Here is an 18,707-nt window from a genome sequence, read left to right on the forward strand (position 1 = left end):
TAGAGGTTATTGGAGTCGGGGCTGGTGGACTGACCCACAAGGTCTGTGGGTACTGCATCCTCGTCCAAGCAGAGGCTTGCGAGCATGGACAGCATGGTGGCAGGGTGGGAATTGGCACGGCTGGTAGCACCTTCAGTAGCAGCAAAATGTGGATTGGGGAGACGGGGTGGCAGTAGCCGAATCTGCTTTTTCTCCAAAGAGACAGGTGCCATCAAAGGGCATGTGCATAAGGGAAGCTTGGACTTTCCCCCGAAAAGCCAGTCGTCCTCAACCAGGCATGTCACCTAAGGGCCACTGTAGTGGAAACTTCTCTGGCGAATGAGCCAGTCGTGTCATGCCCACAACGAATTGTGAACTTTGCTGCATATTTCCAATTGATGAAAGTTTGGGAGAGTATAGCCCAGGAGTCCTATGAGACCTGTCACAGCACTTGTGCAACCGTATCTCACGGAGTGTGGGATAAATGCCCCAAAAGGCATGCGGTTTACATGGACTGCCAGAAGAGAAGATCTTCTACTCAAATTAGTCCAGCCTCTTGGATTCCCTATGCAGGGGAGTGGTAGGGAAAGCACCTTCGGACATTGATGCTTGGACCACCACGGTTTCAGAGATAGGACGTTTTGATCCCATGGGCGATGGCAGCAAGAAATCGTCCTATTCACAGGAGGCCCTGTGTTGGGTTTGGACAAGGTACCCAAAAGGACGCCAGTAAGGGCATCATTGAACAGGAGTACGGGTTCAGGCGCGTAGACTCTCCGTTAAAGCACCTCTGTCAAGATGTCAGTCTTGACTGCCACCAAGGTCAAGAAGCTCAGCCACCCTCTGCACCACCATTGCATAGGAAGCACTCTCCTCCATAGCCAAGGTAGGGGGAGAATACAGACTAGCATCTAGATACACATGGCCATTCCACTGGTTACACCCAGTTCCTCATACCAGTCCATATTCTGTTCTTATCCACAGGGCTGGTATGCTAAAGGGTCTAGTGGCCCCTCCCAGTCTTCTCCTAGGTCTACCCGAAGAGAATAGGGTTCAGGCTCCAATCTAGGAGGCAAGGCTTCTGTCAGCATCGGACGACGCCTATTCGGCACCGGGGAAGGTCGAGGTGGTACGACCAGTGCCGTTCCAGATCCAACAATGGATCCTTGGGGGTCCACAGGAGCCGGAGCTACTGGCAACGAATCAGAAGGGGTTCCCCGACCCCGCAGGCGCATCGGAGGGGTCGTGCCACCCAAATATGGCGCGAATGGACTCACAGAACTCCTTCAGATGGGCAGGGGGTCACCCTGGCTCCTGGAAAGTCAAGGAGATATGGAGTCGTCGTTCTGAGGAACGAGTCTTAGAATGCCATCAGATGAGGAGAAGTCTGAGAACACTTCGGCTTCTTCCTTTTCTTCTGCCTCGACTTACCCAAGTGTCCCGAGGACTTTGAATGAGAAGATATAGACTTCGGGCTCCGTGATCGGTCCCTTCCCCTCGATCGGGACTTGAAGTTCGCTGAGTGACTTGCAGGCTGCCATGAGCTTTAGGGACCGCTCCCTCAAAAGATTCAGCAGTATGGCCCAGCAATCGGAGCACGACTTCGAGTCATGGTCTCACAACACAAACCATAGACAGATGAGGTGCAGGTCCGTCACTGACAATGGGAGGTGACAGGCTCTCCAAGGTTTGAACCCCATTTTGCACAGTGACATTCTCGACACACCAGGAGGTAAAAACCTCCATAACAAAAACAGTAAAAAATGCAGTCAAAAACTGACTGTGGGGTAGCCCTTCTCTCGGATCATTTCAGGCTGGTGCAGAAGGAAAAGAGCTTATGTCAGCACACCTGGTTGGTGCCTATATAGATACTGTAGTATCTGGACACTTCTGCACAAGGCATATGAGATAAGGCATCACCATCTTTGAAATACCTTTAATATTACACACAAAGAAAAGACGTCAGCATCGCTGTAAATTGTAGGAAACACAAACGTTGCAACCTCAACATACAGAAGAATAATCGGAGAGATTTTGAAATCCATCTACCGAACTGACGCTAGCGCCCAATGAGGTAAAGCGACGTCTTATATGGAGTCAGTACCATGACGAGCAAACAAAGCTGGTGAACACCAGAGTTACACGGGAAGTGGCATAAGTGTTCCCACAAATATGAAATTCAAGCAAAGATCAAGAGCCAAGTTTTTTCTTTCTTTAGAGTTACATCTCGACAATGAATATGTACTTGGAACGAAGAATAGAAGCTACGATCAAATACAAAGCACGTTAACTCGCGTCCCATCTCCACGGCAACCAATAAATAAACAACCAAGCGGAGAATGGCGTCTCACGTCATTTCCGGCGTTCACGAAGGACTACGAGGACGCCAAAGAACCGAGGCAGCCGTATTAGGAAAGGAGAGAGTCTCCAACTTCACGGAAAGAAAACATGTTATGAGCGTGAGCTATCGCTTGTACTTTTGGCACGCGACAACTGTACATGCATGCCCCACACAAAAAACACGCATGGAATGCAGGAGAGGTAATCTATAGAAACCCAGCTAGAGAGAGGACCGCAAGCCCCCATCAGCAACATTACAGCTAAACAAACTTGATAATAACTCGCTGTGTGAGCATGCAGGTGTCCTATTCATATAAAGATAACGCCTCGTTATGGAACTATTAAAACATAAAAAAACTTTATTGACTAGAACAGTAACGACGTGGTTTATCCTCAAGAATAACTAAAACATGGTTACTCCCTAATAGGAAGTATAAGCACCAAAAAAAGCACGAATATTGGAAGGACAGATTCCATACGTCCTCTGCAAACCAGAAAAAATCTTTCAGAACAGAATAACTGGTGGAACAGAACCCCCAAAAAGCCTGGTAGGTTCTCTGAACTTTAACCTACCTTCTGAACAGCTTTGTAAGATACGAGATCATTGAAATTGATTATAACATTTCACCTAAAACAGGCAGAAAGCAGTAGAGTGGGTGCACCGCAGTGTCAACTGGGTACGTGAGTACATTACACTATAAATATAAATGCACAGTTACGCCAATAGAAAACACACACACTAAACAAACATTTGGTCACCTTTATAGGCAAAAAAGATGTTCTACCAGAAATAAGATACAGCCCTGAAGAAGACCTTTATGACAAGGATTGTCTGCTACAAAAGGGGATGATGGACGGAGCGTTTGAACAAATCAAACACTCACCCCCAGTCAACTGATCTGGGTTTAATCCATCACCATTCTTTAGTTCACTCAGCCACCCCAGTTCAGACATGGCTATATGCAAATCAGTCTGACCCTGTGCCTTATGGGAGCAGTCCAGCCCGAACTGCCAAGCCATGTCTTCCCTGGACCGGAAACAAGCATCCTGGGACCGGTTTCAGATTCATAATCCTCATCAGCCAGGCTATCTTGAATCCAGTGGCCAAGTGAACAAGGGACTCACGTCTGAGTATACCCTGCCACACTTAGGGCGAACAAAGCGATACAAAAGGGGATGATGGACGGAGCGTTTGAACAAATCAAACACTCATCCCCAGTCAACTGATCTGGGTTTAATCCATCACCATTCTTTAGTTCACTCAGCCACCCCAGTTCAGACATGGCTATATGCAAATCAGTCTGACCCTGTGCCTTATGGGAGCAGTCCAGCCCGAACTGCCAAGCCATGTCTTCCCTGGACCGGAAACAAGCATCCTGGGACCGGTTTTAGGATTCATAATCCTCATCAGCCAGGCTATCTTGAATCCAGTGGCCAAGTGAACAAGGGACTCACGTCTGAGTATACCCTGCCACACTTAGGGCGAACAAAGCGATACAAAAGGGGATGATGGACGGAGCGTTTGAACAAATCAAACACTCACCCCCAGTCAACTGATCTGGGTTTAATCCATCACCATTCTTTAGTTTGGTAGATTGTCTGATCCCATCCACATAAGGTTGAAACGCGTTGGCATCGAACAGATAGTGGCTCGGAGCAAGCTAGGATAAAGAGACTCTGACCCCGCTCGGGCAGTCAAGTGGAAACATTTATGTTCCCTCATAACATCTTGTATAAATTACATCTGCCCCTATACAGGACTTGAAATTAGGACATGCTGAGGACCTAGGCATATTTGGTCTCAGTATATATTGTTGTTTTCAAATAGCATAGGACTATAAAAGCGATTTGACAAATTAGTTTGTGCAAAAATAACATGTGAGTGAAACATAACTGTTTAGTGAGTCGTCAAATATTGTGTAAAATATTTTGTCTAATTATTTTTGGGTTTGTCCAAATGTTATATTCATGTATATGCTTTACATATAAGTGTTTTTGTATATAAATGTTTTCATGTGTTAACAAGATAAAAGGAGACGTGTAAATAGATTTGATGCAGGAAACACCAAACACCACTAAAAAACGTCTGAAGTAAATAACAAAAATAATTTATTGCCCCAAGTCAATAAAAAGGACATTTGGAGCGAAAAAGAAACAGTGTGATCTATGGTACTTAGAGGTATTTATGTTTATAAATTTATATAGATACTGTGACGTCACTTCCAGCGTCAACAACAACAGGCAAAGAGCTGATCAACGCCACCTGCCGGCGCGCAGAAGCAGGGGAGAAATTCACAGGTAAGTAGTCTGCAGCTAGAGGTCTCACCATTTCCATAGAGATTTACCTAGCACTAGTTGGCTGTATTCCTAATTGTTGCTAGAAGAAATGCTGGAACTGCCAGAGATGCTTCTGGGTATGTTGAACTATTATCCCAAGAGTGTTTTTTATACAGATTATCAGCTATAGTTCGTAGATTACCTTTATCTGGAACGTCTCCATTCATTTTCCCATTGCTCTGGTCATCTTCATGTTCGTCTAACTGCTCCAAGGCTAATTGACGCCAAGAACGCAATGATGATTTTCCAACCCAATAACCTTCATCCCTAGAGGGCGCAAGAAAGTTGGCAAGAAAAAAGAGAGATTCAGAGGTACATTCTGGTGAAGACCGCAGAGTTAAATTGGCCGGGCTTTCCTCAAAAATCTCTTGACACACATTAATCAGCATCTCTTGTATCTAGGATAGCATGCTGCCTGGTTTTCTAATACATTATAGTTTTGCACTTAATTTAAACAACAAACATTTAACTATTTAATTTATTATATCTAAATCATGGCTGATCAAATACAAACATTATCTATTTTATAAACCCTAAGGTTAATTTCATAAAGACTAGATGTCCAGACAGAATAAACAATAGAGGAGTTGCAGACTACAGACCAGATTGCACCACCAGAATCTCAGCTGAACAGAACATTTAGCATCACGCTGCTCAGCAAAGACCAACTACACTTAAAATATGATAATAGAAAAAAACATGATTCGATTGAAAATAGCAATCTTCCATTTGTAACAAGTATGTTTTATCTTTGCAAGATATAGGCATGAAGGGCAAAGTAAATATTTTTTCAACTCTATTAAACATTACTCATTAGCTTGATATGCTTCTCAACTAAACAAATCTTGAAAACTAAACATGGAGATATCACACTGAATGAGTGTGGCAAAATCAAATGTTCAAAATCGAAACATATAATTTCAATAAGCAAAGTATTAGACTAATTGCAACAAACATTGCGAAGGCCAATCGGTCTCGCCTTTATAAAACGTGTGACGTGCTATTGGCTTTACAAAAACATTCCAGAACAAAAGTAAATGCATATTTTATGGTATTTTAAACTCTTTGCTTTAACCGTTATTTAAAGCATCTGAAAAGTCCTTCCTTAAGCCCGATATCTGGCTGAGGGCACAGGAGGCAGGTAGGCCAAGCATTCCCTGCCTGCCCTGTTCTCCTTTGAAGCCTCTTGCTTTAGAACCTCCTCACCCCTGCTCTGGCAGTTATGTGTAGATGTAGAGCTCTCACCAGCATATCGCCCTCTCCCCTGGATAGCCACTTATCACTTAATCACTGACCAATCAGGGGGGACCCCCAGAAGGTTCGATTTTGGCTTAAAGAAAGAAACGTTTCATAACTTTTCTGTACCAGTTATAATAAATTCCATAATGTCAAGTTGTTGGATTTATCAATACAAATCTTTTTGGTCTTATAATTATATTTTTATTCCCTTCCTAGCAATAATTATGCGTGAATAAAATATTGCAATGTTAGTCTATGGGCTAAGTATCAACATATTTTATAAGGAGCCTGCTTATAAATATATGACCACCTCACACCTAGAAACCTAGGGGAGACCTCGGGGGTACCTAATATGTAAAGATAATGTAGATTATCACTTCTAAGGGGCCCATAGCCCCAAAGTTGAGTTTGCATTAAATTTACTTTTTAAAGCTGTGCTCACTCTTAAGAGCAGGCGGTGCATGGCGGTAGGTTCAAGACAAATGTATTCTGGCTGAACTGACGTTAACAATTGTAACATACCCTCTGCCTGTACCTTGATGGAGCTAAATTACCACCCACACTGGTTCGATCCATCTTAGGAAAAATACCTCCATGCTAGGTTTTTGGGTGCTTGGTTCACCCCTGAGAGCATGACTGAACCAACCACTGTGTAGATAGTGCAGTTACACCGCTTGGTCCTGATGAATTGCCACGTGATCCCCGACACATGAGGCAACAAACATGTCGACCATGATCTTGTAGCCACCTCTGACCATTATATTAGCGATGACACACCATTGCGGTTTTTAATTGGGACCAGTGGGCTCACGGATTAAATTGATTTTGGAGCACTACTGCTCCCCATTTTATCCCTTCTCACACCATCCCTTAACACATCCTATCCACATCTACACCATGAGGCCTTACACACGCACCACGCCTATTAGCTTGGGAAAAAGATCTCAGACAAAGAACCTCTCATAGGGTGCCAGTCAGGCATTGCAGCGCCGGCCTGACGAGGAGCATGCCCTATGATGAAGCATGACACCCAGCCAGGTGTGTGGGCTCTATTTCCCGAATGGGGGTGAATGCTTTGCCAATGTGCAACATTCCGTCCATCACCTTGTGTGTTTTGCTGTTTGCCTATGTGGGAAGGGTATGTCCAGATGTGGGTCCCGTGCTCACTACGCCACTGGAGTCAAGCTAAACTGGCTGATGACGGCTGATAGCCAGAAACCGGTCCTAAGATGCTTGATTCCGGTCCAGGGAAGACACAGCTTGGCAGTTCGGGCTGGACTGTTCCCATGAGGCACAGGGTCAAGACTGATTTGCATATGGCCATGTCTGAACTGAGGTGGCGTGGTGAGCAAAATAACAATGGATTAAACCCAGATCTGTGACTGGGGATGAATGCTTTGCCAATGTGCAACATTCCGTCCATCCCCTTGTGTGTTTTGCTGTTGCCCTATGTGGGAAGGGTATGCCCAGACGTGGGTCCCGTGCTCATTACGCCACTGGAGTCAAGCTATCCTGGCTGATGATGGCTGATAGCCAGAAACTGGTCCTAGGATGCTTGATTCCGGTCCAGGGAAGACATGGCTTGGCAGTTCGGGCTGGACTGTTCCCATGAGGCACAGGGTCAAGACTGATTTGCATATGGCCATGTCTGAACTGGAGTGGCGTGGTGAGCAAAATAACGATGGATTAAACCCAGATCTGCGACTGGGGGTGAACGCTTTGCCAATGTGCAACATTCTGTCCATCACCTTGTGTGTTTTGCTGGTTTTCAAATTACCTTAGGCACTCAGCAGTGCACGCATGCAAGTGCCAAAAAGCTGCTGGCCTCTTCCATGCCCTATTATATATTAGGTGCTTATAAGTAGTTTCAATCCCCCTGCCCTATTATCTACTAGGGACTTCTAGGGTGGGTCATGCCAATTGTAAGAATTTACTTTTAAAGGCAGTCTGCAAGGCTTTATTAGAAATGATAGGCAGCCACCTGGCAGTACACACATGCAAAGTGCATAACATCACCTGGGCTTCTAAACCTCCATGCCTATTATATTCAAGGGGCCTATAGGTAGAATAATTCTCCTTGCCCTATTTCCCACTAGGGACTTAAGTGGTCTGTCAGGCCAACTGTAAGTGTACCCTAATACATAGTGTACTCTATACATGTGTTGAGTTTTAAACATAACACTGGCCTGGGCCTGCCAGCAGAGCACAGGGCACAGTCAGAGTCAGTTACCACCAGTCACATTCAGCAAAAGAAATAGGAGTGAACAGAGCAAAATGATAACTTTCTAACACTGGCATACAGGCTACTCCATCTTCCAAGTGGCTGTTGTACAGATACCTTGTGTAACTCGATTAAGAGGTATAATGCTTAGTAGTGTTGACTACTTAGGAGAACCAGTATAATGCTTACATTACGTTTTATACAGTCAAGTATAATCTATTCCTTTTTTTGAGCTTAGATACGTCATACATGGGACTTAACACATTTTATTACTCAAGGAGGATTCATTTTCCTTGAGAACGACTATTATCAGGATGACAGTCAAGGAGCATTTGAAATTCGTTCAGATTCAGGCAACACAAACCTGAAAGGTAAGACACTGAGCTACGTCTGTAGAATGTAACTTAAAGGAGAAGTAGAATGTGGTAGTTCACTTGTTTATCACGAGATTTGTCATCAGATCTTCCTGCCAGTGTTGATGTTCTTTCTCCCTAGAGTAGCTATTTGACTTCTGGTCCTATGCTAGTGCTTCCTGATTTTAAAGAATAATACATAGACAATTTAGAGGATTTTTACCAGTTGGGGAGTGTGATACATTCCTGTCTTGCATAGATTTGATTAGTCTTGGCTATGTTTGAATGAGGGTTCCCTCAAGACACGTAGTGTGATTGTTCGGGCATCTTAGTGTTACAAGAAATCATGAAACCCTTTAAATTGCACTTGGTGTGTGCACGAAAGGTTTTAACAAAGATGTTTCCATAAATTTGGCTGATACCTAGGATGTATTGTATTGTATTGTAATTGCATTTATATAGCGCTTACTACCCCTGACGAGGCGTCGAAGCGCTTTTTCGGCGGGTAGCACGCTACTCCGGGACCCACAGAGGATTAGTGTTTATTTATTTATTTATTATTTATTCAAAGTTTTATATAGCGCGAACAAGATCCTTACAGATATCAGAGCGCTTCACAGAGACAGGGGCAAGGGCAACAGGAATGAACAAAATAATGGGAGCAATATAGTGGTCAATAAACATAGAGTAACATAGATAACAATAATGTACAGAAACATATCAAAACCTATCAAATACAGTCAGGTAAACAAGTCATATAAATCCAACAAAGAGTAGCATATATTGGTCGATAGGACGAGAGTAGCGTAGTAGTGCCCCCCTAGGTAGTAGGATAGTGCCAAAGGGCAGGGTGATCAGAGATACAGCGCGATGCAGAGACTCAGTTCCAGTCTCTGTAATGTTCAGGAGATCTTGGCCAGAAGGATTCTCTTCACCTCTTTCTTGAAGAGTGCCGTGGAGGAGATAAGCCTCGTTTCCGGAGGGAGCGCATTCCAGATCCTGGGTGCCATTCCTGAGAAGGAGCGCTTGTATGTTTTTTCTTTCCGGAATCTACTAGGTTTCAGAAGTAGATTTTTTGTACTACGATTGGATCTCGACCCTCCTGATATAGACAACTTTTGCGCGAGGTAGTTGGGTGCTTTGTGGTGCACCGCCGAGTGTGTCATTATTGCAATTTTTAGTTGAATTCTGGCTTCAAAAGGCAGCCATTTTAGAGATTTTAGGTCTGGGGAAATATGCGAATGTTTTCTCGAGCCAGTAATGAGTCTCGCAGCAGCGTTCAGGGAGGCTCTTAGGGGTGCTGTTGTGGATAGCGGGAGTCCGCTGAGGGCCACAATTCCGTAGTCTATGCGAGGGATGACTAAAGCTTGTACAGCAGTTTGGAAGTCTTTGGCAGGGAGGAAGGGTTTGAGTTTCCTCAGTGTGTTGATATGGAAATTAGCCCCTTTTGTGGCTATGCTGATGTGCTGTTGCATGTTGAGCTTGGCGTCAACTGTGATGCCTAGGGATTTCGCTGAGTCCACGATAGTAGGTTGGACATTGAGTGCTGTTAGGTTATTGAGCCACGTTTGGGTGGTGGAAGTTTTCGCCGGGGGTGAGATGAGTAGGAACTCGGTTTTCAGCGCATTTAGTTTGAGGTGATTAACGGCCAGCCAGGATTGAGTGTTGCTAAGTGTGGAATTCAGTAGTTTGATATCTTCCGGGGATTGTAGCTTTAGGTACAGTTGTGTGTCATCGGCGTACATATGGAATTGAACATTGGATGCTTGGAGCAAGGTGGCGAGTGGTTCCATGATGAGGTTGAACAGTGTGGGGGAGAGGCAGGATCCTTGTGGGACACCTAGGTCTGCAGGCACTGGTTTAGATAGCACATTGTCGATCTTGAACTTCTGCGACCGGTTATGCAGGAAAGAAGCAAACCATTTGAGAACAGTTCCCGAGAGACCCATTCTAGTGCTTAGCAGCTCCAATAAGTTCTCATGTTTGACCGTGTCAAAAGCTGACGATAGGTCAAGAAGGATGAGGAGACAGGAATCATTGCGGTCAAGGATTTGGAGGGCGTCATCAATTATGTGTGTCATAGCTGTTTCCGTGCTATGTTTCGCTCGGAAGCCTGATTGGTGAGTGTTGAGAAGGTCAAATTGGTCAATGTGTTTTGTTAGTTGGATTTGGACACATTTCTCCAGCAGTTTGGCCAGGGTGGGGATATTGGTGATAGGCCGGTAGTTGTTCAGGTCAGACGGATCAGCTGTGGGTTTCTTGAGTATAGGTGTGACTTGCCCCACCTTGAGGGAGTCTGGGATGAGACCTTGTTGAAGAGAGCTGTTGATGATTTTGGTCCAAAGAGGGAGGAGCAAGGGGGTGAAGTCTTTTAACGCATTAGCAGGTAGGGGGTCTGTGAGGTGATTAGAGGGCTTCAGGGTGCAGAGTAGTTTGTATATATCTTCTTCCGTGTAGCTGTCGAAGTGCAGCCATGATGCATTGTTTTTAGGTTGAATGTTGGACATTCTGGTGTGATTGGGGAATCGGCTTAAGTCCATGACGAGGTCATTTCTTATGTTGTCGGTCTTTTGCTTAAAGAAAGCAGAGAAGGCTTCACAGTGTGGGGTGTCGCTTGTTGCTTTGTTTGATTGTAAGGGTTGTGCCTTTGTTTGAGTCTTGATTAGTTCGAACAGTTTCCTTGGCCTGTTTTTTGCTTGGTCCAGTAGACGGCTAAAGAAGTCAGACTTTGTGCGCTTTATTTTCCTGAAATAGTCATTTCTCTTTTTTTTAAGCGTCTTTAGATGCAGTGATGAGGGGTCAGATCTCCAGGTACGCTCTGCCATTCGCATAGTGCGCTTGTCGTCATTGAGTCTGCCATCGTACCAGGGGTTAGAACTTTTGTTGGAGACTCTCTTCAGTTGCAGTGGAGCGACTTCATTGACTATCAGTTTCATAGAGTCAAGGTAGTGGTCGGTCAGTGCTTGGGCATCCGAGACACCTGGAGGGGGGAGGAGGAGATTGTCGAGGTGGGGAGGGAGTGTAGTGGGGTTAAGACTCTTCATGTCCCTTTTCCAGATTTTGGATTTGGTGGGCTGAACCGGGTTAGGTTTAACTTTTCCGTTAATAGAGAAGGTGATAATGTGGTGATCTGACCAGTCACAAGGTTTGATCGCCTCCAGTTTGGTGGAGTCCTCCTTGGCGATGATGAGATCGAGTATTGCGCCTTTGTCGTGTGTTGGTCTATCAACTATTTGGGTGAGGTCAAGCGCATTAAGGAAAGTTTTGAGACTGTTCACCTCTGTGTCTTTCTGATCATTCCAGTGGAGGTTGAAGTCTCCCAGGTAGATTTGGGTGATCTGCCGACCGGCATTGGAGGTGATCGTGTCCATGAGTTGTTGGGTGAATATGAGGTTGTCGCCAGGCGGGTGATAGATGAGATGTAAAGCACAAACTTGTTTGCCCTCGCTGGTGATATCGAGGCAGAGGAGTTCACAGGAGGTGAGGGAGGGGGAGGCAGCTTTAGTGACGGAGAGGTTGCTCCTAAAGATGCATGCAATTCCCCCGCCCGTCTTGACAGGCCTATCCAGTCTAATGATGTGATAATTGGGGGGGACTAATATGTCCATTATCGGGGTAGAGGCTTCAGTAAGCCACGTTTCCGTCAGAATGGCTAGGTCCAGTTCCATTGCTGAGACGAGATCAGCGATGTCAGAGGAGTGTCTTTGGGCCGATCTGCAGTTGAGTAGGATGCATTTGAGTTTGGGGGTGAGAAGGGTGGTCGAACCTTCTAGAGAGAGGGGGATTTTTCTGAGGTTGCTAGGGACGGAAACTCTGTTGCTATGTGTTGGGAGCCTCAGAGGGTTTGAGTGAGTTGTGGGTATGGGGATGTGTGTGTTGGATATGTGTTTTACAGGACCTGGGCCATAGGAGTGTAGGAGAGAGCGAAGGTCGCGGTCAGACAGTGAGTTGAGGACACGGCGGGGGCGGTGGGAGTTATTGCGAACGGGGATAGTCGGCCATCTCGGGGATCGTTTGAGGCGAGTGTATGTAGGGGGGGTGCGTCGTTTGTAGGGTAGTGGGATGGTGGGAGGTAGGCTGGGCCGTGAGAGGAGGAGGTCTTTGATGTCGTGGACATCCTTTTTGACTTGTAGGAGATCCTCTTTGAGTTGTTGGAGGGTAGATAAGGTCGGGTCCAGAGGAGTAATGGAGATGGTGTTGGTGGTGAGAGCGATTGGTGAGTGGTTGAGTAGTGGGCTAGAGAGCGGGCAGGGTATCGGAGGGGGGGATATGCTGGCGTTGTTGAAGGGTTCTGCGGTGATAATGAGTGGGATGTTATTCGGAGTGTGGGCATATTTGTGGACGATGGGTGTTGGTGGAGTAGGTGGAGAGTGTGAGACATAAGTGGTGTCAACAGTGGGAGACGGTGTAGGTGAGTTAAAGAGAGAGTGAAGGCTGAAGACAGTGGGGGTGGCAGGAGGGTAGTGGGGGCTGAGAGTGGGAGGAGGGGGGGATGTTAAGGTAAGAAAGGCGGTATGTTCTGTGGGGGTGTCGTGAGAGAGAGTGGGGAGGGAGCTGGGGAAGGAGATGGATCTGCCTTGGGGGGGAGGGAGAGGGAGGGGAGATAAACTCCGTACAGTGGCGTATTCAGAAGCGTTCGTGGGGGGTGTGGCGTGGGGGGAAGGGGGCGTGGGGGAGTCGAGAATGTGGGTGTATCGAGGAGGTATGGGAGGGGGTGTGCACACCTGGGTATTGAGAGTGGGGGGGAACGAAGGGTAGGATTTGTCATTGCGCGTGCCGTTCTGGCGCTGATCTAGGTAGGAGGTGTTGTGGGTGGGGGTTGTTATGTCATGGGAGAGAGGGATGGGGGGGGTATGAGTGGGGGTCGAGGTGGAGGTGATGTTAGAGGGGAGGCTAGTGTGTGAAGGGGAGAGATTGGTGACTGCGCTTGGGGAGCGTGGGGTGGCAACAGCGGGTGGGTGATTGTTTAGGGTGCTGAGGGAGGAGGTGAGGTGCGTATCGATCCGGCGCTGAGCTATGTTAGTAGTGTTGTGGGTGGGGGCTGCGTCATCGGGGGTGATGATAGTGCAGGTGGGGTTCTGGGTGGTGGTCCGCATCTTGGAGAGGTGTTCTTTGAACTTGGGGAACAGGTTGTCTAGTATTTCCAGGTTCTTGTCCGTGGATTGAATTAGGACAATCCCGTTATTGTAGATGGTGATGGTGGTTCTGCCATGGAAGAGTTGGGAAGGTGTGATTGAGAGGGTTATACCATGAGCTGTTTTCCTGGTGGCTGAGACGGTAAGTAGGGTTAGAAATGCTTTTCTCCATTGGGCTATGCGTGAGGTGTGGAAGATGAAATCAGTGTTCAGGGCTCCATTGCCCGGTGAGAAGTAGGAGTCAGCCACGGGTGTTTCAGGGTGTGACCTCAGGAAGCTATGTTTAAAACGTTTAGCTGCTTTTTTGGTGAGGGCGGGAGGGTAGTTGATTCTGTATGTGTGCTTACCGATGAGATCCATGTTAGGGTGGCTGTAGGGATGGGTGTGGGAGAAAAGACGATAGTAATCAGTCAGCCGTTGGGCTAGAGGGCACAGGAGTGACGTTAGTGCGTGGTCAAAAGTAGCAAAAAGAATAGAGGTAGCAGTGGAGGCAATCCAAGGTCAGGCAGTGCGTAGATGCAGCTTACACAATGTACAAAATTTGAGAGGTAGCAACCCATTTAGGTGGAGCCAAATTGACACAACATAATGTACGGAATAATAGCGGTGTAGTCCAGGTGTCGAGAATGGCTGGGTGCAGTTTGCATGAGGTAGACGAGATGGTTGAGGTGGTACTCAGTGATACAGCGAGATGAAAGTAGTATACAATAATAACCATATAGTTGAGGTAGATAGCAGTGTAAATGAGGTAATAATCAGTGCATCATAGTGATAAAGTGAAGTGAAAGTAGTTTAACAAGATAACCAGATAGTTGAGGTAGCTATCCGTGAAAGAGGGATCACAGTGCTATAGGTGTTGAATTAGTATAGTGAAACATGCAAGTACATTTTAAGTGGTGGATAGGTTAGTCAGTTATTTGGATTTGGAATTATAGCAGAAGGATAGATGAAATATGAGGTAATTTCAGTGGTGTATATTAGTCTGTTACTTGGAGTGAGAAGGATAGCGGATGGATAAAAGGAGAAGAAAGATTTACATTCATATAGCACTTGTTACCCCTGATGGGTGTTGAAGCGCTTTTTGGCGAGTAGCACGCCACTCCGGAACCCATAAAGGATTAGTGTTGAAAATTAGTATAGTATAAATATGAAGTAATTTGAGTAGTAGATATGTTATTCAGTTTGGGCAGTATATTAGTATAGTTGAATATGGAACATGGAATTTGAGAAGTGAACATGTTAGTCTGTTAATTTTTATAGAAAAAAAGGATAGTGGAGGGATAAAAGAGTGAAGGGTTTTTTGTTTTTTTATGAGAAAAAGGGCAGCATTTCTGTCCCTAGTCCCGATCAGTCTCGAACAGGCCCAAACAGGCAACTACCCTTGTCCTCTCCACCCTTAACAGGCCCAAACAGGCAACTACCCTTGTCCTCTCCACCCTTAACAGGCCCAAACAGGCAACTACCCTTGTCCTCTCCACCCTTAGCCTCGACGCCCGGGCTGAGACGCCCTAGGCCTGGCCTTTTTTGTAGCCCTAGTAATCAGGTGACCCCTTCAGCCAATGGGAGCCCTAGCCCTAACATTATCCAATCACAACATTAGCCCTAACTTCTAGAACCAATAGGAGACCAGGACCTTGCAGCCAATCTTAACCCTAGTCCAAGCACCCGATCAGTTCAAAAACCCTGATCTCTACGTCCAGTAAAGGCCCTAGCCCTACCACTAGTCCCAATCCAAGTCCAAGCAGCCAATGGTACAGGTAGCCCTAGTCCCTACTTCCAATAGCAACCCTAACCCTACTCTTAGTCCCACACCTGGTCCAACAACCAATCACACCGGAAGCACTAAATAGCTACTTCCAATTGAAGGTCTAACCCTAGCCCTACTCCCACCCTACTCCCAACAACCAATAACATAGGAAGCCCTAGTCCCTACTTCCTATAGAAATCCGAACCCTAGCCCTAGTCCCAACCCTGCAATGATTGAATCACAGACCGAGAAACCAGTCAGAACCCTCAAATACCCAACCAATGAGGACATTAACCCAATAGAAACACCAGATACAACCACCAATCAGTGTACACATGTGCCAACCACCAGCACACCATATAAGGTCCCAGCAACCTCAGACAAGGTTTGCTGGCCAGGGAGTTGGAAGCTGCTTGTTCCTGTTCAGAATCTCCTAGGAGACAGACAGGCTCAATCCACAACTTTGGACTTCAGCAGGTAAAGGATTCACTAACTCGAAATCTAACAATACTGTTTGAATAAAGCTTTACTCCCCCTGCTGGCCAAAACACGAAGTGCACAGGCCCCAGTAAATACAGCTCACAGAAGCACCCTCTGATGTAGAAAATCCCTGTAGCTAGGGGGGGGGGGGGCAGGGGGGCTGGCCTCACTGGCTTGTGAACACAAAATGGTGGCAGGGGGTGCACTGTTGGAGCACACAGGCCTAAGCACAGAGCAAAGGAGAAATTTGGAGGGAAAACAGATTTGTCACCAAGGAATTAGAGGGACAAACTACAGAGGTTGGACTGCAAATCCCACAATTCAACACACTGAATGAAGGCAATCATGGGCAGGGAAAACCACACATTTAAAACACAACACAGGTGATAAAATATGCAATTACAGGCAGGATAAAACCACAATTTTTAACTGTAACAACCACAGGCATAGACAGTAAACACAGAAAGTGAAAATCGTTTTTTAAACAACTTTTTGTCTTGAGAAGAGACAGCACTAGTCTGTCTCCTTACCACTTCCTGGACTCTGCTCAAAGCAATCTGGGGCACATGTGGGCTGCAACTCACAAGATGGAGGAGAATGATTTGGGGTGCACCCAGCAAGGCCTTAAGGGGCCTGGGCAGGTGTGAGAGGAGGGCTCAGACTTGCCTGGTAGCTGAATAGCCAATGGTCTGCTGGCCTGGGGGTGGGGTTTGGGCAGCTGCTTGCTCCTGTTCAGAATCTCCTAGGAGACAGACAGGCTCAATCCACAACTTTGGACATCAGCAGGTAAAGGCTTCACTAACTCGAAATCTAACAATACTGTTTGAATAAAGCTTTACTCCCCCTGCTGGCCAAAAAACGAAGTACACAGGCCCCAGTAAATACAGCTCACAGAAGCACCCTCTGATGTAGAAAATCCCTGTAGCTAGGGGGGGGGGGGGGGCAGGGGGGCTGGCCTCACTGGCTTGTGAACACAAAATGGTGGCGGGGGTGCACTGTTTGAGCACACAGGCCTAAGCACAGAGCAAAGGAGAAATTTGGAGGGAAAACAGATTTGTCACCAAGGAATTAGAGGGACAAACTACAGAGGTTGGACTGCAAATCCCACATTTCAACACACTGAATGAAGGCAATCATGGGCAGGGAAAACCACACATTTAAAACACAACACAGGTGATAAAATATGCAATTACAGGCAGGATAAAACTACAATTTTTAACTGTAACAACCACAGGCATAGACAGTAAACACAGAAAGTGAAAATCGTTTTTTAAACAACTTTATCTTTTTTTTACTTTTTTTTATGTGTATCAAGGCAGCGACTGGTAATGTACAGTTGACATTTCCCTACAGTACCATTGCAGTGTTGGATGCACTTAGATTTGATGAAATGTTTTAAAACTGTTTTGGGCCACTTGCAGATCTTCGTAATTATTGTTATATTTTTTATACAGGTTTTTTTAATGATTCTCACTCTGAACATTTGTGGGAGATAGCATTTTCTGTTTATTCCCGAAGGTGGAGGTAACAATCTGGAAATTAGACCAAAAAGTGTTTAGGATTCTGTGTACTGAATATGTCCAAAAATGTGATACAATAGATGATTATTTTTCTGAAACATCATGTATCTTGCTCAATGATTATAACAGATTGGTATCATTCAAACAGACATATATGTTTGTTGTCTTACTTGTTTCTCACTTCTTATCTTCTTAGTTTTAAAATCATTTGTTATTCTTTGCACCATATTGTGGGGGTATTTTTAGGTTTTATTATTTGAATTCTTCTAGTGTCAAGTGACACTGGTGGAAGCTTAGAGGCAGCCACTCAAGAAGGTGGTAAGCAAGCCATGCACCAAGGACAAACACAAGCTGAACGGGCTAAAATAATGCTTGGGAATAGAAGAGTAGTATGACTGAATGACAAAACAAAGCCAATAGTAAGCAACGGTTGGATGCTTTCCCAGGTCAGCTTTTAGATTGTCAGCAAGAAGTCTTTCGGAACCAAACAGCTGCATTGTCTACTAGGCTTCAAGCTGAAAAATCTGTATGTTCTGTCAAAATCTCCACAAGGTAGACGAGTTTGTTGAATCTACAGTTTCTACGCAAAACCGACATTCATATTGCACATTTTACTCTACACATGCACACCCGATCTTGGGTAAACTTTGCAAAACTCACATTTTTAAATTTCTGTACACACTAATAAATATATTGAATGGGGACAGACCTTTCTCATCCCAGTTGCCTGCACCCCTTCCTGGTATATGTGTGTGTGAGGGCGCCTAGCATGCTGTTCTTGGAATGTTAGGAAACAATGGGGGACTGGAAGGGAACGTTGATCATCCTGTGAGAAGATGAGAGGGAGAATAGCAAAATAACCATGGGATCTGATCATATCCAGCTGCAATTGGAGCCCGGGGTAAACTTCATAGGTAGGTCCTCCACCAACCTGCTTTTCATTGGCCTTCAAGCCAGCCTACTGACACCTGACCCTTTCTCCTTGTATCAGATGTGGGCTCGAATGATCCAGAAATCCTTCTGACACACTACTATGCATTCATCTGGCCAGACTTCTCCATGGAGCCTCGCCCTTCCATATGTCATGAGGTTACATCTTCGGGTAGACTTGTTTTTGTTTGTTCCGTTTTGAGCACCACCTCCCATTCTCGCCTGGTCCGAGCTCTGCCTTGGGTGGACCTAGGGTATATTAATATCCACTCTAAGTTGATGCTCACTCAATGGAGATTACTCACAACAGCACATCCTCACGTCAACTCCTATGCTATCCTGTGGCAACGTGGCTGTCCCGGAGGTCTGTGGTCGAAGAGAAGTTTTTTGTATCAGTACGACAAGAAGTGAAGCTTGGTCCTTCGT

General features: G+C 45.7%; 1 protein-coding gene across 2 annotated transcripts in view; it reads right to left on the minus strand.

Annotated features, from left to right (window-relative positions):
• USP48 (ubiquitin specific peptidase 48) overlaps positions 1 to 18,707 on the minus strand; it is a 725,601-nt gene that overhangs the window by 447,557 nt on the left and 259,337 nt on the right. For both annotated transcript variants that reach the window (XM_078642611.1, XM_078642612.1), the window contains exon 14: positions 4,799 to 4,923. In XM_078642611.1, the coding sequence (XP_078498737.1) occupies positions 4,799 to 4,923 (125 nt within the window). The remainder of the gene's footprint in view (positions 1 to 4,798; positions 4,924 to 18,707) is intronic.

This window comes from Lissotriton helveticus, chromosome 5_1 (genome assembly GCF_964261635.1).
Source record: "Lissotriton helveticus chromosome 5_1, aLisHel1.1, whole genome shotgun sequence".
NCBI classification, from domain to species: Eukaryota; Metazoa; Chordata; class Amphibia; order Caudata; family Salamandridae; genus Lissotriton; species Lissotriton helveticus.